At 33.6% G+C, this 23,011-nt stretch overlaps 1 protein-coding gene across 1 annotated transcript; it reads right to left on the bottom strand.

Moving 5' to 3' along the window:
* Positions 1-327: 327 nt before the first annotated feature.
* Positions 328-8,618, bottom strand: LOC108489579 (topless-related protein 2). Its single transcript, XM_017794226.2, has 25 exons — positions 8,054-8,618; positions 7,777-7,956; positions 7,545-7,658; positions 7,304-7,462; positions 7,048-7,219; positions 6,817-6,943; positions 6,331-6,446; positions 6,104-6,239; positions 5,870-5,979; positions 5,396-5,465; positions 5,248-5,321; positions 5,067-5,162; positions 4,888-4,980; positions 4,230-4,357; positions 3,873-4,107; positions 3,620-3,778; positions 3,435-3,524; positions 2,726-2,878; positions 2,515-2,625; positions 2,190-2,366; positions 1,956-2,084; positions 1,774-1,869; positions 1,187-1,369; positions 938-1,113; positions 328-791 (listed from the first exon to the last, which is right to left on the bottom strand). Exons 1-25 carry the CDS (start codon positions 8,131-8,133, stop codon positions 584-586), a joined length of 3,372 nt encoding a protein of 1,123 aa, XP_017649715.1. The 5' UTR covers positions 8,134-8,618; the 3' UTR covers positions 328-583.
* Between the last annotated feature and the right edge of the window lie 14,393 nt (positions 8,619-23,011).

Below are 23,011 nucleotides of genomic sequence, written 5' to 3'. Positions count from 1 at the left end.
GCAAAAGGAATCTAACCAGTAAGCATGGCCTGAGCTGAGTGTAGAAACTAATTAAGTGAAAGGTCATCCATATCAGCATATCTTGCTTTTCTTGTTAATTATTGCCTGTTTGACTAAGAAAAGGTTGATCCTTTGTTTTGCCATTGCCACATGTTGTCTAAAGGAAAATGATTAGACAAATTTTTAGTTGGAAGGTATACTTTAAGTTAGTGTTCATGTATTAAGTATTTTTCTTTTTTTTAAATAAAATAAAATGATAAATAAATCTTTTCGTCCATAAATTTTTCCATGTGAAAAAAATGAAGTAAACAGCCTACTAAATGCCACTTTTATCTGAGAAATGACATGAAGTAACAATTAATTATGCAAAAAGAAAAAAAAATGAAGTAACAATTAAAAGTCACATTCATCAAAGAGATTAGCATTCAATATACATACATGAATATATCTTTGTTCTTGTGATCTAACATTTTTCCCCTATCTTCGAACATGTATATTTACACATACAAATGGAGGGGGGAAAAAACCCTACCAATTATAGGTGGATGACTTACAAATTACAGAGCAGAAGGGACGTTAATGTTCATCTCTGCAGCTGCTCGGAAGTATTAGTGGTGGATGGTGCTGCCGTCTTGCCATTTTCTGTTCCATTATTGACAGGCACAGGCAGTCCCCACTTCCTCTCCGTCTCCAAGGGTTCTATAACTTTAACCAAACCATCGGTCAATCCAAGGGCTAACTGATTGGCTTCCTGTGGGTGTGCTGTGACAACAAGCGGGTGTACAATTTGGCTGTTGCAGTAGAACATTGAAAGTGAAAGTAAGAACTCACATTCATGTTTCACGTTAGCAGAAACCAAGGTGCTGATATCCAAGGCTTTTCAACGCAAAAACAAGACAAATGTAATTACATGGCAATATAAGTTGTAAAGCATTACCTATTTGACATTCCCGGAGAGATATAAGCAGATGGTGCAATACGACATCTGAGCTTCAAGCTATCAGCATCAAACACTCCAATGTTGCCATCAGGAAAAGTAGCATAAACTAGTTGGCTATTGCAAGAATATGCTGCGCTACATATAGGTGAAGAAAGTACTTCTTGGGGCATCCACTGCAATATGAAAGAACGTTAAAATTTTTTCACAGCATACTATATTCATTACCCAAGCTGTAGCGCTTTTTACCTGTTGAATGCATTCCATCTTGTTAGCATCATATACTGCAAGTTGAGTTTCATGGCATACTAACAAGCGAACTTGATCAGAGTGAAATTGCACACGAGTGGCACCCTGAGGGGTCCTTCCAGGTGGCAGTTGAAGGGCAACTGATTTCATCTTTTCCCAGTTCTCCATGTTCCAAAAAAAAAGCTGCAAAAGAAAGAAGCCAATAACACCATAATAAAGGACAAGAAGAACCACTGGTCATATCTAACTACCAACTCGAAGAAAAAGTACAAACAAGAAACAAAAAGCATTAAAATTGGTTAGGGCATAATGCAAGAGAATGAGAGAAGGTTTTTTTCCGGCAACAGAAATTAATTTCTTCTCTGAGCAAGATAACATGGGTACCACTAAGGTATTTAGATGCCTTAAATCTCCTTTTTGAGTATCAGATATATTTCAACCTTCAAATTACTCTTATCATCTATGAAACCGAACAAAACAAGTACAGAAAGAAGTATATCTTATTCTTTTTTCACGTTTCCATTTGAAATAACTGTAGGTAAAAAGTACCACAACCAGACACAAAGAGGTTTGATGATAAAGAACACCTGAGCATCAGCACCAGAAGAAGCGAGAAGGTTAAGACTGGTGGAAAACGCTAGACCAGTGATTCGTTTTTGGTGACCTTTCAATTTTGTTTTGACCTACAGGAGAGAAGCACCTCTTTTCATATTGAATATCAAAACGGTACTGCTAGATGATAGATACAAATATATATTGAATCATCTACCTCATCCACCCTGACATTGTAAATATGGATGGCTGAGTCTTCCATTCCAATTGCTATAATGTTATTATCTTGAGGATGAAATGCCAAGAAGGTCGAAGCTGGAGGAGGTGGCATAAAAGTTGTCATCACCTGCAAATAATGCAATATCACATCAAGTAGAATATCACAAGGATGGAACCAAAGTTGGCAAGAAACTCCAATTTAATTCAAAATCTGGCATAAACATTATTATACCTTGAACGTCATCATATTAAACAAGGAAACCTTTCCACCACATGCAGACATTACATAGGAGTCATTCTTGGACAGCGCTATGCATGGAACTGCATCTTCAGAATTCTCAGGAACATCATTAGTCATATGAAGACCACTGTTTGGTTGCCAGAGTTGTGGAATAATGCTAGCAGTAGCCTACGGAAACAGAAAAGAATAAAATAAAATATTACGCAAGAAATTTTTTCTACGAATACCATATGCACAAAACAGTACATGAACCTTCATATAAAAATATGCATGTCTATTTCAATGAAGAAATATATGTCTTCAAAGCATAAATCACCTTGCCACTAGAGTTTTGTTCACTGCGACTCCATTTCCATAGTTTTTGAACCCCATTTGTATATAAAGCAAGAACCCCAACACCAGAATTTGTGTAAAGAAGTCTAGCAACCTTAATATACAGGAAAATTAATAATCATAAAAATAATAACTGAAGAAGATAGTTGTAAATGACAATGTGAGAGAGCAAAAAGTAAGTAATAAATTAAAACCTTGCTAGCAATCTCAGAGTTATCTGGCAAGGTGACTGTTCGACATTGAGTAGGATCAACAATCTCGGTTAGCTCCCAAGGTTTGGTTTTATCAGACACATCCTCCAAATTTCTTGGCTTTTCAATGCCTCTAATCATTGGTTCAACTCCATTCTACAATAAATTGTAATTAGAATTAGATGCTAGTTTAAAATATTGTAAAATTGCATCCAAGACAAGCAAACTAAATTGCAGCAAGCAAAAGGTCTGAAAATCTCTTAAATTTATCTTAATAATATTTTATGTTCTTTAATGTGTGAAGCAATTGATACTTGTTAAGTGGTTATCTCACATCTATTAAGTCTTGAGTTTCTTGTAGTCTTATATTCAAGTTAGGCTCTCCACCTGTTACCAGTGGGTTTTAGGTTAGATTCTTAACATGATAATATTTGAATTTGTTTTAATCTCAGTGTGAATACATTTATGAATGAAAATCCTAACAAGTGGTATTAAAACTCCTTGTGAGGCTGTCCATGTGTATGCCCTTATTAAGCTACACAGTGTTAAGTGGTGTTACCCCACATCTATTGAGTATTGGCTTTCCTATGGTCTCATATTCAAGTTGGACCTCTTCACCTATTACCAGTTATATTTAGGTTGGATGCTTAACAATACTCATTTGCTAACCAAAAAAGACCACCAGCAAAAAATAAGTGCATGTGCAACATACAAGAGTTGAAGTAGGCTTGGCAGGGCTGTCTACACGTTCGACCTTGCTAACAACAGGACCAATGCTTGTAAGCATAGAAGAACTAGATACCTAATCCATAATCAAGAAAAGAAACAAAGTTGTCAATGGAAGTTCAAGACATAAACAAATGCAAAGTGAGCTAGCATTAAGATGGAAGATAAAACCTTCATCTCAAGTGGTGTTCTAGATGCTTCATAAGATTGAGCCTCCATTGCCCTTAATGCTCTAAGACCATTGGCATTTGCAAGAACCTTGAATCCATTGTCTGCTGTGGTAACAACAAGCAAATTTCCTTCCTTGTTGAATCTCAGTCGTGGACGACTCTAAACCATCCCAAATCAAGATTATGAAATTGAAGCCAAAGTTAGATTCAAGATGCATAAAAAGGGAAGCTCAAATGAAAAATGATATGCTAACCGGAAGCCCCCCCTCAGCTTCTGTGCTGGTGAGAATATTTGTATTGTCCATATCCCAAAATTTAATTTGGTTATCATCACCAACAGCCAAAAAGCGATTCTTAGTTGTGTCAAACTGTACTACACCAGGAGAGTTCTTTTTAAAACCAGAAAATGCCCTCCTTATTTTTCCTTCACTTTCATTCCATTCAACCAAAAATGAATCCCCATCCTTACTTGTCCCGCAAGAGAATAATCTGAATTAGAGAGGGGACTGTTAATTAGTTGCTTCTCTTACATGGCTAAGGAGATATGTAGGATCACTTTAAGAAAGAAAGACCAACCATTGCAGATAATATTTTGATTTTTATCTACATACCTACTACCATCAGCACTATAGAGCATTCTGGTACACCATTGTCCAGGAGCATCATAGTCAACTCTTGAACCCATATTGTCATACAGCCAAGCCTTAATTTTTCCATCAATAGCAGTTGAAAATATAAACTGCAAGAATATGATAGAAGTTCATGCAATAGCTTAATGCACAAACAATTCTACAATTGAAGAGCATATTTATCAAGTTTGGAACTGTTGAAGCCTGGTTAATAAAATGTGAAACAGATCAAATACAAGACAAATTAGACAGATGCAAATAATTTTCTAAGACCTATAGAAGGGATATGATAAAAGATGCATTGGCACCACGGCATTCTAATATTGTGTAGAGTTGAAGTTCCAGCATCCAAAGTAACAAGAATAGTACAATTTATCATTTATTGTACAATTGTACACATTACTGTTATGTATGGCACAGATTTAGTAGTTGTACATATTTCTGAAACAAAAAGTTGTCTTATTTTCTTCTCAGAGATTAAAGTACACTCTGATTTCTCATGGTTACTTGAGAAACGGGTAATAGCCAATTGCTGCACATACTAATTACTTCTATATCTAAATATCAGCTTATCCACAATAAAGTACTTTCCCTTAAAGCATAAATTATCTTCCGGACTTCATTAAAGGAAATATCCTACCTGAATATTTTCCTTCTGGTGAGGACAAACAGAATAAACAGGTGACTCGTGGCCTTCAAAACTAAAAAGCTTGTTTCCAGCCAAATCCCACACCTACAACAGATGCTACTGAAACTGAGAACATATGAAGTTCAAAGAGAAAGCAAAAAAGAGCAGTCTATTTTATTTACTTTCCTCACCTTTATCAGCTTATCATCTCCACAAGTAACAACACAGAGTTTTTTGTTTGGATGAGAGAAAGCTATATCGTTTACACCACCCACATGGGCATCAATCTATCAGAAATCAGATAGATATCAGTTTGCTGTTACGAGTAATGCCTCCTTAAGCAAAGAATAAGAAAATGAATTAGAAACATGCCTCTAGGTGTGGACGAAGTTCATTGGACCCTTGATATGCATGCAAATGAACAAGATGTTTTGTAAATGCAATTCCTGCAACAAGAAATTTTCAATAAAGAAGCCCAAAACTGGACTCATTAAAGGAAAATCACTCTTACAGCACATACCAATCAAATTTCCATCTGGGGTCCAAGCTACACGGTTTACAGATATGGATGAATCTTTAACAATACTAGCCTGCAAGAGATATCCATTATAATCCTAACAGATGTATATTACCAAAATTCCAGCATTCAAGAAGTTGCAAGCAAAAGTATAAACCTCATCCTATTTCAATAACATTTTAAGAAGATGGGAAGGGGTGAGACAATTAAAAAAAATGCAACTCAGTTGATTGAATCGGGAGGACATGGTTCTTACTCCAATGTATAGTTTTGAAGAAGAGAGAAGTAATTTAAAATGGAGATGGGCCAATTCTCCCGTAACAGAAACAATTTGAGTGCCTAAACTGTGAAGTAACAAGCATTTTTAGACATAGGTGACCAGCTGGCCAAATAGTCAGATATTTTTATCTCGGTCAAATTAATTCTACTACTGTCAGTAATAACATGATTTTCTTGGGTCAAAGATGCAAGATCAACCTGAAGTAAAACTGAACAAGAAGCCATATCCCGTATCTTGAATGGTTTTGTCAGCAACCTCTCTCGCTTGCTAACTTCCCATAAGGAAATTTCACCATTGCTACAACCAACTATTATGAAAGACGCATAAAGCAAAGTAAGAAAATACAATCCACTGCAACAAAACCAAAGGAATTAATTTTGATTTAAAATACTCCAGGCAAGATGGTTTTGTAAAGTTTTCAACAATTTTACCAGTAAGTAGCGTATGATGAAAAGGATGGAAATCCATGCTTGTCACATTGGATCCCTGGTGAATGGTACAAGCAACAGACTTGGGTAGGTCATCAAGTGACCATGAAGCATGTTGAGGAGGAGCAGGATATGTGACCTGGACTTATTAAGGATCCAATTAATTGATATCATAAGTTAGAGCATAGTAGTAACCTATGTGGGAAGCATCTTATCAACAACAGATTTACCTCGTCAATAGATTGCGCAGACCGCAACCGTTTCATTAAGTGCTCATGATCAGTGCTCCCATACTCAACCATTCCAGGTGTATTTGATGGTGTTCTCGGATGTTTCAGAACTGAAACTGCGGTAAAATTCAAAATCAGATCAGGTAAGGAACTAATTATACAAGACCAAGATTTAAGACTAAACAGAATGACCCTCTTTAAATCAAACTTAAATCAATTTGAAGGAGTATACGACCAAAGCCCTGGAGTCTCTCAACTCCCTTTTCATCAAGATCATTCCCACAGTTTCACTAACAAGGAGACAAACGAAGAGGGCAGAAAGCACAAAGAATAGATATATGTCCCAGAAAAATTTACTCAAATGAATATAATATCTGAAGGAAATATATGAAAACTGAAAAGTATTGCTCCTTAAAGATGTTTATTCGACTACCATGATGAACCTGACAGCCAAAATGTCAACAACAATAAAAACATTAATGTTACCTTGATTTTGAGGAAAAGGCAAGGATGAAGCAGAAGCAGAAGCAACAGCGAGGGCAGATTGGACTGATGAGGAAGGATTGACATTTCCCATCCAGCCAGCTAAAGCAGTAGGATTAGGTGGAAAAGACTGCAATGCCATAACATGAGACAAAAAGCATTCTAAGTTCAGTACTAGATACATGCATCAGGAATATCCATGATTCAAGACTATAGTAAGCATTAGGATCATACATGTGCTCCTACTGGAGCATATGTTGAAGGCTTAGCAACTGCAGCAACTGGAAAAGTTACTGGAGTAGGTGCACGAGCTCCATTTGGGGGTGAACAACTGTGATCAGTGAACAAGGTTTTTATATCTGGATTAGGCTTAGGGTTCTTGCACAGCTGGTGTTGCCAGTTCAAACTGCAAATAAACAATCAGTCAGATTCAACATCATCCATACCATAAATACGACCAAATTTTCATGTAACGATGGGTAAAAATCACCTTTGATTAATTAGAGTTCGCAACCGTGATGCCTTCAAAGCAGGGAAAACAAGCTTTTCACGAAACAAGGGATTTGCTTCTATTAGTTTCTTAAGCTCAATCAGCATTATGCTCCGAGCCGATTTAGTATCACCATACTTTGATAACTGCTCATTTTCCCTACATTATATCACAAACAAAAAACTTAGGAAGTCTTAAACTGCCTATAATTTTATATCCAATACCAACCTTCAATCATTACCTAAAGTTCCCCAGTGTTAAAAGGTGGGTAATTTCCTTAAAAAGTTCTTCATTAAATGTGGAAAAAACCTTCAAATCCTTCACTAAAATCTCAACAGCTTTAGCTCTATCATTACTGAAACACAACAAAAAAAATGTCAAAACAATATATTATTATACGTAATTACAACAAACCCAATCTCATTGGCATTAACTAAGCAAAAAAAAAAAAAAAAAAGGGAAACAGAGATTACCGGTCCAAAGCTTCTAGATACTTCTGCTTTCTGATCTCAAAAAAAATCTTCATTGAATACCGGTTATCGTCGACTTTAGTGAACCCAGATAGGTATTTCTCAACTTCGTCCCATTCTCCGGCGAGAATTTTCTCTTCGAAGTATTTCATGTTGAAGAAGAACCCTGACTCTTGCTCTAATCTGTGAGCTCCACCACAAAAAACGACACAAAATCCAATTAAAAACGACAATACCAAACATATATACATATATATGAAAAATGAATTTAAGAGTTTACCTGTGAACGGTCTCTTTAAATTTTTCTTCTTCAAGGAACTGGAGAATCAAAAACACTAATTCTCTGCTGAGAGAAGACATTTCTTCCCAATTACTTTGAACAAAAAAAAAAACTTAATCAATCGAGAAATTGAGAATTTAAATTAGGGGCTAAGCTTTTTGATTTTGACCAAAAGAAATATAAACAGAGCAAAAGCGAGAGAAATGAAGTCTGAGGATGAGTGAAAGGTAAATTGAAGAAGATGAAGAAAGGTGGTTGAAACGACGGCGTCTCTTGTAAGTTAGCGGCTGGTGGTGGTGTTTAAGGTGAGGAATCGGTCGTACTTTTGACAGATTTCTAGGGTTAGCGGTTCCAATTTCATGCTTAGCGTTCAACGAAAACAGTAAAAGAAAAAAAGCTGCCAAACCAATAAGAAAAAGAAATTGAAAAAGCGAAAAAGATAACGAAGAGAGAGAAGTTGAGTTCTTTTAACTTTTTTCGATGCATTTTTTGCAGGGTATCTGCGATACACAACAACTATCACTTGATAAGTAATTCAACTTATCACTGGATTTGATAAGTTGCCATACTTATGACTATCCTGAAACGATTACGTGGGGTTAAACTGATTTTTAGCTATTGCTGTCTGCAAACGGGAGTTTGTAGAACTGGGTTACGTGATTACGTGGATGAAACTTAATGGTTTGTTGGAAAAGTTATTGAGTGGGTTGTGATGTAGAAGATGATAACTTTTGGATTTGCGTGGTTTCTAACGGAACTGAAAATGGGAAATTAAGTGGATTAAATAAAAGATACTAAAGTCCACCACATCCATCTGCCGTTCCACTGTCGGTTAAAGACACACGTGTCACACTTTGACACTGCAATCTGCTCGACAACTTAAATTGTGTCAGGTTCTATTTTTTTATTTATCTCCTCAGAAATTCTAGAATCGGAAGCTTCCAATAAATTAAACTAGGAAATTAAGACTTAAATATACCCCTTGATGTCATAAGTTAATCGTGGTAAATTTGAAAACTTATTAAAATATTTTGTATAAAATTAATAAAATTTTAATTTATGATACAATAAAATTTAAATATTTATTTTAATTTATTTGATTACTTCTAATACTATTCTTTTCCTTTTCTTTATTATATATATATTCATATGGTAATGTACTAAATTATAATATATAGGGAAAAAATAATTTATGGTGTTTTAGGATAAATAGTTGAATTTGTTAAAATAGTACATGAGAAATGAACATAATTGTTGAAAATAATTGATAATATTTTTTATTTAAGTTTATTTGTCTAGTAAAATACTTAGGTAGTGCTATTAATTTTTATTTTTTATTTTAAAAGAGTTGGTCGCCATTATTTATAACATCAATTCAATTAAAGAGTTTTATATATTGTGTCAACCCTTGTTTAGAGCAGTGGTTGGAATTTCCATCAATAACTTAGATGATATGAGTTTTAGCCTTGACATCCTCTCTCCAATATTGTATTGATAAAAATAAACTATATCTATATTATATTACCAAAAGAAACTATACTTATATTACAATAAACTATATATATTAGAGTATGTCACACTTATAATGAGAGTGTAAAATTATATAAAATGTTGATTAAAATTTATGTAATAATAAAAAAGTTTAAAATGACAAAGTTGAATATTCATAATAAAGGTATCTTAGGTTCAAATATCTTTAATCATAATAATATCTTTAAAAATAGTTCTCATAATAATATAACTTACTTTGTACAATTAATCATTTTAATCATTTTCAATTAAATTAGTGTACAATTAATTTATAATACTAATTTAATTAGAAATTTAAATAATATAAATATATCTTTAACTTGAGAAAAGAAAATCAAGTCCAACGAAACCTTAAACACTTGATATCAAGCACGTCATCAAGATTGTGAAAAATAAAATAAAATAAAGAACACACAAATTTTACGTGGAAACCCTTTCGGGAAAAATCCACGGACAAAGGAGAAGAAAATTCACTATGTCGAAAAATTTGAATTCAAATACAAGAGGAATAGACTATGTCTATTTATAGGCTTGTAAAGCCATATTCTAGTAGGATTGAAACACTTTATCCTAATCAATATAAAATAGATGGAGTTTAATAAGGTTTAAAAAACCTTATTCTAAAATAAAATAAAAGAAGTCTAGTTCTATATGGATTTTACTTTTATTTTATTTTCCATCGTATTTTATTTAAATTAGAATTCAGGTCACTTAATTCTAACAATCTCCACCTTGACACAAATTCTCAATGAACAAGTTCTTCATTGCGAACTTTTAATGAACAAGTTCTCTACCTCTTCCATAAAACCCCTTAAGGGTTTAACTTCAACAATGAACACCAACCAAGTCTAAGCAATGCTCAAACTTGGTTATAGGAAGTGACTTAGTCATCATATCTGCAGGATTTTCATGAGTACTAATTTTGCTCACAACAATATCACCACGAGCAATAATATCACGAACAAAATGATACCGAACATCAATATGTTTTGCTCTCTCATGAAACATTTGATCTTTTGTAAGGAAGATGGCACTCTGACTGTCACAAAATATTGAACTGATTTGAAGGTCTTCATTGAGTTCACTAAATAGTCTCTTCAACCAAATAGCTTCTTTACAAGCCTCAGTAATCTCCATGTACTCAGCTTCAGTGGTAGACAAAGCGACTGTAGTTTGTAAAGTGGCTTTGCAACTAATTGCACAACCTCCGATTGTAAAGACATAACCTGTGAGGGATCTTCTTCTAGAAAGGTCTCCAGCAAAATCAGCATCAACATACCCTATGACTCCATCTTTAGTTCTTCCAACTGTAAGCAAACATTAGTAGTGCCTCGTAAGTATCTTAAAATCCACTGAACTGCTTTCCAATGTTCTTTACCGGGATTTTCCATGTATCTGGTAACTGCACTGCCTACATATGAAAAATCTGGACGTGAACAAACCATAGTATACATGAGAGATCCCACTGCACTAGAGTATGGAACATGTGACATGTACTCAATCTCACCATCTGATTATGGAGACAAAGCCGATGAAAGTCTGAAATGGGCTACTAAAGGTACAATTTACTTGCTTTTCTATCTCTAAGAATCTTCATACCAAGTATCTTCTTTGCTGATCCTAAATCTTTCATCTCAAATTCTTCACTTAGTTGGGCTTTGACCTTTCTTATCTCTTCTTTATCTTTTGCTGCTATCAACATGTCATCAACATAAAGAAGTAGATACATAAAAAAACCATCATTGTTTTTCTTAAAATAAACACAACTGTCTAAACTACTTCTTTTGAAATCATGAGAAGTCATAAAGGAATCAAACCTCTTGTACCACTATCTTGGTGACTGTTTCAAACCGTAAAGGGACTTTCTCAGCAAGCAAACATAGTCCTCTTTTTCTGAGACTATAAAACCTTCTGGTTGTTGCATGTAAATATCCTCCTCAAGTTCTCCATGCAGAAATGCAGTTTTTACATCTAACTGCTCAAGCTCCAAATCATGCATGGCCACAATACCAAGCAAAGCTCGAATCGAACTATGCTTAACAATTGGAGAGAACACATCTGTGAAGTCCACTCCTGGAATTTGACTGTAACCCTTTGCAACAAGCCTTGCTTTATATCTGGGTTCTTCAACTCCTTGAGTCCCTTCTTTCTTTTTAAACACCCATTTACAACGAACAGCCTTTTTACCTTTAGGAAGTTTCACAAGTTCCCATGTTCTATTTTTTTGGAGTGATTCAATCTCTTCTTGCATAGCAAACATCCTCTTTTCTGAGTCTTCACAGCTAACCACCTCAGAATAATTAGATGGCTCTAGATTCGCATCTATATCTTTAGCCACATTTAAAGCATAAGCAACTAGATCAGCCTCGGTATACTTCTTTGGAGGTTTAATTTCTCTTCTAGTTTTGTTTTTGGCGATAGAGTATTGTTGTGAAGAAGCAACTCTATTCTCAATTTTTGTTTTGGCTTGAGGAGTTGACTCTGTATTAATCAGATGCTCCACCTGTTTTTTATTTTCTTTATTGGAAGAGTCTTTAAGAGATAAGTTAGGTAGCATAGCAGTTTCATCAAAAACAACATCTCTGCTAATCACAACTTTTCTATTTTCAGGGCACCATAACTTTTACTCTTTTACACCAGCTTTATAACCAAGAAAAATGCATTTAATGGATCCTGGTTCCAATTTTTCATTATCAACATTAGCATACGCAGGACACCCAAAAATCTTTAAATCAGAATAATTAGCAGGATTACCAGACTATACCTCTTGTGGATTCTTTTTCTCAATGGAAATGGATGGAGATCGGTTGATCAAAAAACATGCAGTAGAGGCTGCTTTTGCCCAAAATGACTTCGGTAAGTTGGCATTTGACAACATACATCGAACCTTCTCCATGATCGTTCTATTCATTCGTTCTGCAACGCCGTTTTGCTGTGGAGTATGACGAACTGTCAAGTGTCTCATGATCCCTTCTGACTTGCACAATCTATTAAACGCATCAGAACAGAACTCTAAGCCATTGTCTGTGAGGAGGTATTTTATCTATTTTTCCGTCTATTTTTCAATCATAATTTTCCAAGACTTAAATACAGAAAACACATCGCTTTTCTGCTTCAGGAAGAACGTCTAAACTTTTCTGGAAAAATCATCAATAAAGGTTAGCATATAATTAGCTCCACCTCTCGAAGGCACTCTGGATGGCCCCCACAGATCAGAATGAATATACTCCAATATTCCCTTCGTGTTATGGATTCCTCTAGTGAATCGAACTCTCTTTGCTTCCCAAAACACAAAGGCTCACGAAATTCGGTTTACAAATTCCTTGCCCATCAAGAAGTCCTCTTTGCTCAATTACGCCATGCCATTCTCACTCATATGCCCTAGGCGCATATGCCAAAGTTTAGTAATATCATCATCTGACAAGGAAGAGGAAACGATAGCTGCATCACCAGTAACAGTAGAACCCTGCAAAACATATAACTTGGCAATCTTTCTCTGTCCTTTCATCACAACAAGGGACCCTTTGGAAATCTTTAAAACCCCATTTTCAGCTGTATATCTGTACCATTTTGAATCAAGAGTACTCAACGAAATTAAATTTCTTTTCAATTCTGGAACATGTCGTATGTCACTAAGTGTTCTGACAACTCCATCAAACATCTTAACTTTAATTGTTCCAACACTTACGATTTTACACGAAGCATTATTTCCCATCAAAACAACATCTTCAGACACTGTTTCGTAAGTTGTAAACCAATCCCGATTGGGACTCATGTGGAAGGTGCAGCCTGAATCAAGTATTCACTCCTCTCTTACTTTAGAATCATTGATAGAAGCGACTAAAAGTTCACCATCATTGTAGTCTTCTACAACATCAGCTTCACCGAAATTTTCAGGTTGTTTTCCCTTTTGATTCGCAGCCTCTCTTTTAGTCTTATTTTGTAGCTTATAGCACTCAGATTTAATGTGCCCTTTTTTTCTTGCAGAAGTTACAAGTTTTACCTCTGTTTGAAGACTTCGATCTACCCTTAGATTTACCACGAGGATTCCGTTCCTGTGTCCTACCACGATCATCATCAGCATTCCGATCTTATCTCCCACGAATAATAAGACCCTCTCCCTGAGAGTCGGGTTTAACCACAAAATGCTTCATCTTATCATACAAGGTTAAAGAATCATAAACCTCATCAACTGTGAGAGATTCGCGGCTATATAAAATCTTGTCTCTAAAGGTTGAATAAGACGGGGGCAACGAACAAAGTAGAATCAACCCTAGATCTTCCTTATCATACTGAACCTCTATGGCCTCTGAGTTTGAGAGAATTTCTTTAAACACTGTTAAGTGTTCGTGTACAGACGCACCTTCCTCCAAACGATGAGCATAAAGACGCTGCTTCATATGCAACTTGCTTGTTAGAGTTTTCGACATACATATTTGTTCTAGCCTCTTCCATAATGCAGCGACAGTCTTCTCTTTCATCACATCCTGCAAAATTTCGTTAGACAAATGCAGATGTAATTGTGTTAACGCCTTTCGATCCTTACGCTTCTTCTCTTCATCTGTTAATGTCGAAGGCATCTTATCTATCCCTAGCAGGGCATCCTCCAAATCCATCTGCGCAAGAACTGCTTGCATCTTAATCTGTCACAATACAAATCTGATGTTGCGATCCAACAGCAGAATTTCATACTTCAAAGACGCCATTACTGTGATTGAGATGAACAACCCGGAAGCTAGGATACCAATTTGTGAAAAATAAAAAAAAATAAAAAAATAAAGAACACACAAATTTTACAGGAAAAAACCACGGGCAGAGGAGAAAAAAATTCACAATGTTGAAAATTTTGAATTCAAATACAAGAGGAATAGATTATGTCTATTTATAGGCTTGTAAAGCCATATTCTAGTAGGATTGAAATAGCTTATCCTAATCAATATAAAATAGATAGAGTTTAATAAGGTTTAAAAAACCTTATTCTAAAATAAAATAAAAGAAGTCTAGTTCTATATGGATTTTACTGTTATTTTATTTTCCATCGTATTTTATTTAAATAAGAATTTGGGTCACTTAATTCTAACAATCAATATCTATTTTTACTCCATGACTATTAGAAGCACCATAGAGTAAAACACTGGCATGTTTTTTATTATCTCTAAAATATTGATATTCATAGGTTACTTGCTAGAAGATTCACCTTCCTATTGAAACGATGAGCCCTAAGAGAAATAGGCAAAGGATAACTCCTTGAAATAGTTTTGTCACAAAATAAATGCTGATTTTTCCATATATTAATTTCAATGATTTTCTCAGCAACTTTTGTTTTAACCATAATAATAGGTATTGTTTTGGTGTTAATGTATCGACTAGTTGTTACATCCTAAAAACTGGGTTAGAAGGAATGGGGTTAGTAAACCGAAAGAGTGGTCACATCTGTTTTTTAGTTAAGATTGGAGAAATTTTTGTATAGTGATTAATTTGATTGGGTCTTGTGTTCAAATCATATCTCTTAAGTTTTATTGTTTTTATTCCTACACTTGACTAGGCACATGTAGGTTAATTCAAATTCTTACCAATCAGATAAGTGCTTAATATTTGGATATTAAGGGGTTTTGGTTAGGAAATTATTTTATTTTGTTTAAAAATAATCCTTAAGTTTCCCACTATCTCCACGTCCTCCTTTCTTCTTTTCTTTCCTGTAAACCTTCACAATTTTCCTTGTCTTTTTTGTTTTCTTCTTTTTGTTTTGAGGTTCGTCATGTTTCCGAGTTGTCAGCCTTTTTAGTCGTCTCTTGTTAAGTTTTTGGTCGTTATTTTGTTGTAGTAACATAATTTTCTTCTTCAGTTGACGTGGAGTTAAGTGGACTTTTAATTGATTTTATTGTTGAGTTTGAATGTTCTTGTACTGATAAAGGAATATTGTGAGAAGTACAATGATCCTCCGACGAGTTTAGTTTTGTTAAATGCTGTTGCTCTTCTTCAAGGATAAGTGTTGGTATCTTTCAATTAAAGGTTGGTTTCGTTTGGTTTATAGAAACTGATAGTTTAGGTCGTATTAGTATATGTATTCGTTAATTGGTTCAGTTTGGGTTTCGTGTGTAGATTTCGTAATTGCTGCTGTTGAGACAACGCACCGAAAGTATTTAGGTGTGTGTTTCTAACCCAAAACTACCACGTGTAATCTAAAAAATCTGGAAAAAAAAAAAAGAAAAAATCAAAATTCTTCCACGTCACATGACCGTGTGGCAGACCGTGTGTCTGGCCGTGTAAGGGCATACAGGTGCGTGTGATTACACGGGCTAGTCACCTGGGCCATGTGAAACCACACGAGCGTGTGGCCCATTTTCCTTGAAATTTTCATTTAAGCTCAATTTAATCTGTAATTTGTAATTAGACCTTCTGTGGGGTTCGGTTTTCTTAAAAAAGACCCAAAGTGAGGTATATTTGTTGATACGTTCAGTAAGTGAGTTGCATGTATATTTTATGTGTCGATAATTTTTGAAAGCATGACTATTTTTGTAAAGTATGTATAACATTCGTATTTTGTTATCTGTTTTGATATGATATTTGATTCGACTATGTGATATGTACATATGTTACAATTATTTTACATAAACATTGGAGTGGGTTTTGATGATGGAGGAAGTGTTTTCAGGCAGTTGAAGATCGTGAAACTAACTAAAAATTCGAATTAAGGCAAGCGCACCTATCGAGCAGTAGTATAGTTATGGTGAGACCGGAAATATCGTATCCACGAGGACTAAAAGTACTAGTAATTACTATCTTTTTATTATCTAGCCTAATAATTAAAGGCTATTTTTAAACTAAACTATTTTTCTAAGATTATGACAGAGATGAAAGTTGGAAAATACTTTAGAAAAACCAATGGAGAAGACAATACCCAAGAAAGAATCCACCTAGACTTCACTTATTACCTTTCACTTAGACAATTTATTCACTTGACTTATTCTGTAGAAATCCCTGATTTATGTTAATATCCCTTTCGAGACTAAAAACAACTGACTCTAGGTTGATTAATTGAAATCTCTTTCTAATTAAAACCCCTATTGTCGCATTAACTCGATTTATCAATTCCCTTATTAGATTTGACTCTAATCCGACAAATTTATGTCGTCCTATCTCTAGGATTGCATGCAACTCCGCTTAATTATGAATGATCTATTCTTAAACATGGACTTTTCCTCCACTGAATAAGCACATCAAAAACCTAAATTAATATCCTGGAATATTAAAGCAATGATTAAAATTCACAATTAAGAATAAGAACAAATATTTATCATATAAATCAAAGAGTAATAAGATTCGTCTTAGTTTCATCTCCCTTAGGTATTTAGGGAGTTTAGTTCATAATAATAATGGAAAACATCTTAAAATTTAGAAAATAACAAAACATAAAGAAACCCAAAGAACTTCTAGGAAATTGGATGGAAATCTTTAGTCTTGATGTAAATCCTATCTCCTAGGTGATTCCAATGGCTATTCTCGAATATTTTCTACCTCCAACTCTCTGTCTCCCCTTTAATCCTCTTCTAGGATGTTTATATAGGCTTTAGAATGCTTCAAAACCATCAAAACTGGCCTTTTCCAAGTAGAACTAGACTTGGGCTCGACAGGGACACGGCCGTGTGCCCCGCCCGTGTACAAGTGCTCAAGCCGTGTGTAATTCTGAATTGGTTTCTAGTCGACACGGCCATGACACACGGGTGTGTGGTCTACTCGTGTGCCTCACAGGGCGTGTGGTTTACCCGTGTGGACGTGCCTAGGTCGTGCGAAACACTATTTTAAGCTCAATTTATCCCTTTTTGGCCCGTTTTTTGCTCCTTTTGCTATTCTAAGCTCTTCTGAGTATAAACCATGAAATTAAAGGATTAGGAGCATCAAATTCACTAAAACAAAGGAAAAATCATTCATAAATATGCCAAGAATGGGGTAAAAATATGTATATATTACGGTTTATCAAATATCCCCACACTTAAGCATTTGCTTGTCCTCAAGCAAAATCCTCAATTTACAATTAAAATAAAATCTTTTCAACTTATAATTCTCATTTATAATGTTTCAAAATAATCCACAAGCAGTCATACATTGAAAATTTAACTAAAAGAACATTAAAGTTTCAAATAGTCAAAGTTGAGCATTTTAATCATAAAATTATAGGCATCCCCCTTTATCTAAGTAATTATCTTTAATTCCAAATTGACAATGGTTGACATCCTCACTAGAGGTTCACTCAAATCACTCAATGTGTTTAAGGTTCAATGATTAAGCACTCATTAGTCAAATATGAAAAGTTATTACCATAGGCTTGCATGAAAATCAAATCTCCACCACTATAAATGAGATGATACACAAATCAAAAGGTCTTTGAAGGGTTGTAACGGGGCTTTGGGCTAAAGATGTGGACACAGGCTGAAAAAGACAGTTAGAATCGAGATTAAATTGATAAATTACCTAACTGGAAAAGTAACTAACATCAATTGAATAAACATGAACTTCTTCTCGAATATGGAATTAAATACTTAAGCTCAAAAACAAAGAATTACTACCAATATGTATGTATGTATGTATGTATGTATGTATGTATGTATGTATGTATGTATGTATGTATGTATGTATGTATGTATGTATGTATGTATGTATGTATGTATGTATGTATGTATGTATGTATGTATGTATGTATGTATGTATGTATGTATGTATGTATGTATGTATGTATGTATGTATGTATGTATGTATGTATGTATGTATGTATGTATGTATGTATGTATGTATGTATGTATGTATGTATGTATGTATGTATGTATGTATGTATGTATGTATGTATGTATGTATGTATGTATGTATGTATGTATGTATGTATGTATGTATGTATGTATGTATGTATGTATGTATGTATGTATGTATGTATGTATGTATGTATGTATGTATGTATGTATGTATGTATGTATGTATGTATGTATGTATGTATGTATGTATGTATGTATGTATGTATGTATGTATGTATGTATGTATGTATGTATGTATGTATGTATGTATGTATGTATGTATGTATGTATGTATGTATGTATGTATGTATGTATGTATGTATGTATGTATGTATGTATGTATGTATGTATGTATGTATGTATGTATGTATGTATGTATGTATGTATGTATGTATGTATGTATGTATGTATGTATGTATGTATGTATGTATGTATGTATGTATGTATGTATGTATGTATGTATGTATGTATGTATGTATGTATGTATGTATGTATGTATGTATGTATGTATGTATGTATGTATGTATGTATGTATGTATGTATGTGTATGTATGTATGTGTATGTATGTATGTATGTATGTATGTATGTATGTATGTATGTATGTATGTATGTATGTGTATGTATGTATGTATGTATGTATGTATGTATGTATGTGTATGTGTATGTATGTATGTATGTATGTATGTATGTATGTATGTATGTATGTATGTATGTATGTATGTATGTATGTATGTATGTATGTATGTATGTATGTATGTATGTATGTATGTATGTATGTATGTATGTATGTATGTATGTATGTATGTATGTATGTATGTATGTATGTATGTATGTATGTATGTATGTATGTATGTATGTATGTATGTATGTATGTATGTATGTATGTATGTATGTATGTATGTATGTATGTATGTATGTATGTATGTATGTATGTATGTATGTATGTATGTATGTATGTATGTATGTATGTATGTATGTATGTATGTATGTATGTATGTATGTATGTATGTATGTATGTATGTATGTATGTATGTATGTATGTATGTATGTATGTATGTATGTATGTATGTATGTATGTATGTATGTATGTATGTATGTATGTATGTATGTATGTATGTATGTATGTATGTATGTATGTATGTATGTATGTATGTATGTATGTATGTATGTATGTATGTATGTATGTATGTATGTATGTATGTATGTATGTATGTATGTATGTATGTATGTATGTATGTATGTATGTATGTATGTATGTATGTATGTATGTATGTATGTATGTATGTATGTATGTATGTATGTATGTATGTATGTATGTATGTATGTATGTATGTATGTATGTATGTATGTATGTATGTATGTATGTATGTATGTATGTATGTATGTATGTATGTATGTATGTATGTATGTATGTATGTATGTATGTATGTATGTATGTATGTATGTATGTATGTATGTATGTATGTATGTATGTATGTATGTATGTATGTATGTATGTATGTATGTATGTATGTATGTATGTATGTATGTATGTATGTATGTATGTATGTATGTATGTATGTATGTATGTATGTATGTATGTGTATGTATGTATGTATGTATGTATGTATGTATGTATGTATGTATGTATGTATGTATGTATGTATGTATGTATGTATGTATGTATGTATGTATGTATGTATGTATGTATGTATGTATGTATGTATGTATGTATGTATGTATGTATGTATGTATGTATGTATGTATGTATGTATGTATGTATGTATGTATGTATGTATGTATGTATGTATGTATGTATGTATGTATGTATGTATGTATGTATGTATGTATGTATGTATGTATGTATGTATGTATGTATGTATGTATGTATGTATGTATGTATGTATGTATGTATGTATGTATGTATGTATGTATGTATGTATGTATGTATGTATGTATGTATGTATGTATGTATGTATGTATGTATGTATGTATGTATGTATGTATGTATGTATGTATGTATGTATGTATGTATGTATGTATGTATGTATGTATGTATGTATGTATGTATGTATGTATGTATGTATGTATGTATGTATGTATGTATGTATGTGTGTATGTATGTATGTATGTATGTATGTATGTATGTATGTATGTATGTATGTATGTATGTATGTATGTATGTATGTATGTATGTATGTATGTATGTATGTATGTATGTGTGTATGTATGTATGTATGTATGTATGTATGTATGTATGTATGTATGTATGTATGTATGTATGTATGTATGTATGTATGTATGTATGTATGTATGTATGTATGTGTATGTATGTATGTATGTATGTATGTATGTATGTATGTATGTATGTATGTATGTATGTATGTGTATGTATGTATGTATGTATGTATGTATGTATGTATGTATGTATGTATGTATGTATGTATGTATGTATGTATGTATGTATGTATGTATGTATGTATGTATGTATGTATGTATGTATGTATGTATGTATGTATGTATGTATGTATGTATGTATGTATGTATGTATGTATGTATGTATGTATGTATGTATGTATGTATGTATGTATGTATGTATGTATGTATGTATGTATGTATGTATGTATGTATGTATGTATGTATGTATGTATGTATGTATGTATGTATGTATGTATGTATGTATGTATGTATGTATGTATGTATGTATGTATGTATGTATGTATGTATGTATGTATGTATGTATGTATGTATGTATGTATGTATGTATGTATGTATGTATGTATGTATGTATGTATGTATGTATGTATGTATGTATGTATGTATGTATGTATGTATGTATGTATGTATGTATGTATGTATGTATGTATGTATGTATGTATGTATGTATGTATGTATGTATGTATGTATGTATGTATGTATGTATGTATGTATGTATGTATGTATGTATGTATGTATGTATGTATGTATGTATGTATGTATGTATTTTTAAGAATAAGAACAAATATGAGAGAGAATTATACAATTCAAATGAAAGAACATAGTTAGGCAATTAATCAAATCAAATCTTGACAAAAAGGGAATCAATAATATAGGAAAAATTCTCAACGAATCAAAGAGTATGATATAGGGGTTAAAATTTAGGGTAAATTTAAAAAAAAATAGTTTATTAAGCTCAAAGGGGTTCACTAAGGGTTAATTATGAGGGTAGGCTTTTTATGGGGTAAATGGGTTAAAACCTAAGTGCCTTTATCATTTTAGTATATCAAATCAAAGGTGTGGTCTCGACATGTATAATCGATACAAGTTCTAGAATAACAAATCAATATTGACACACTAATAACCAATAAAATCAGCGAGTAAGAAAGATATATGCTCTAAAAGGCTCAAAATCTCACGAAAATTATGGGTATTTGATGTCAATCTTGTAAATTCAAAACTTCAAGATAATACATCAATTCAGGGAAACAACCTAGCAATTTTACTTCTCAAAAATTTCAACTTATCATACTTGATTCTCCAATGTCTTAAAGTTTAAACAATCAATGCACAGTTACCTATGATTTAATTTAAAAACACATCAATAAAAATCATAAATCAATCAAAATTTTACTCTAATAATGATATGAGAAAATTATTTGAGAATAAGATAAAAATTTGCAGATTTCTGGTAATCACATAAATAACCCCCCCACACTTAAGATGTACATTATCCTCAATGTATAAAAATAAATAATAAAAATATAAGTATAATATCAGAAGAGAGGGAGAGAAGCGAAACTGCCCTGAATATTTGGATGAGGTCCTTGCAGTAGCGAGAGCGAGAATTGTAGATAAGGTAAATGAAAGACATGATTCCGAGTTACTAATAAGAAAATAAACATCACTGTGGAAGAGAATTAAGGGATAAGTCAATAATAATCATAAAGATAAGTAGATTTTAAAATATAAAACATAAGTCTTCAAAAATAAATAAGAGACAAAATAAAATAAAAATAAAAATAAAAGTAATAGTAAAATATAGGGACTCAAAGGTCCTCATCATCAGATGCCTCGTGGGTCGACGTTGCCAAAGGAGAATGTGGAGGTGGTGGCAAATTTTTCGAAGAGTGGCATCGATGTTACCGAACCGCTCAAAGCACTGCTCCTCAAAGCGAGTAAATTGCTCTAACAAATCTGTCAAAGTGGCAGCAGGAGGTCGGTGATGCGGTGGTGGTGGGGTGGGTCCTCGTGAAAGGGAGGGACATCGTCAGTAATGTCCTCTGGCTCATCCTAGTCAGCAGGGTGGATGAGTTTGGACTGAGCGAAGTCGACTACACGGCGCTGCTCTATCATCCTCATGTGGATCATGCTGGAAATTCCCTGAGGGGACATCTGGCCGACTAATGTGAGTGTCAATGACATCTCTAGAGTTTCGAAGAGGCCGAAGTGTCGAGTGAGGTGAGTTATGTAAGGGCAAAGGCAGATGAGGCCCTTCCTATGGTGATTCGTCTGGTGGAAAAAGGCGAGGGCGATAAAACATGTCAAGTCAAATACATGGCCAATCGCCATTCTCCACATGAAGTACGCGTCGGTGGTGCTAACTACTCCAATGCTCTCTCTCCTTCCAGTCAAAGTGTGAGCCAAGATGGCATGAATGTAGCATAGTGCTGGAGGGAGAGAAGT

The sequence above is a fragment of the Gossypium arboreum genome, chromosome 10 (assembly GCF_025698485.1).
Source record: "Gossypium arboreum isolate Shixiya-1 chromosome 10, ASM2569848v2, whole genome shotgun sequence".
NCBI classification, from domain to species: Eukaryota; Viridiplantae; Streptophyta; class Magnoliopsida; order Malvales; family Malvaceae; genus Gossypium; species Gossypium arboreum.
Note: the sequence above shows the minus strand (reverse complement) of the source record. Positions and strands in the feature narration are given on the sequence as shown.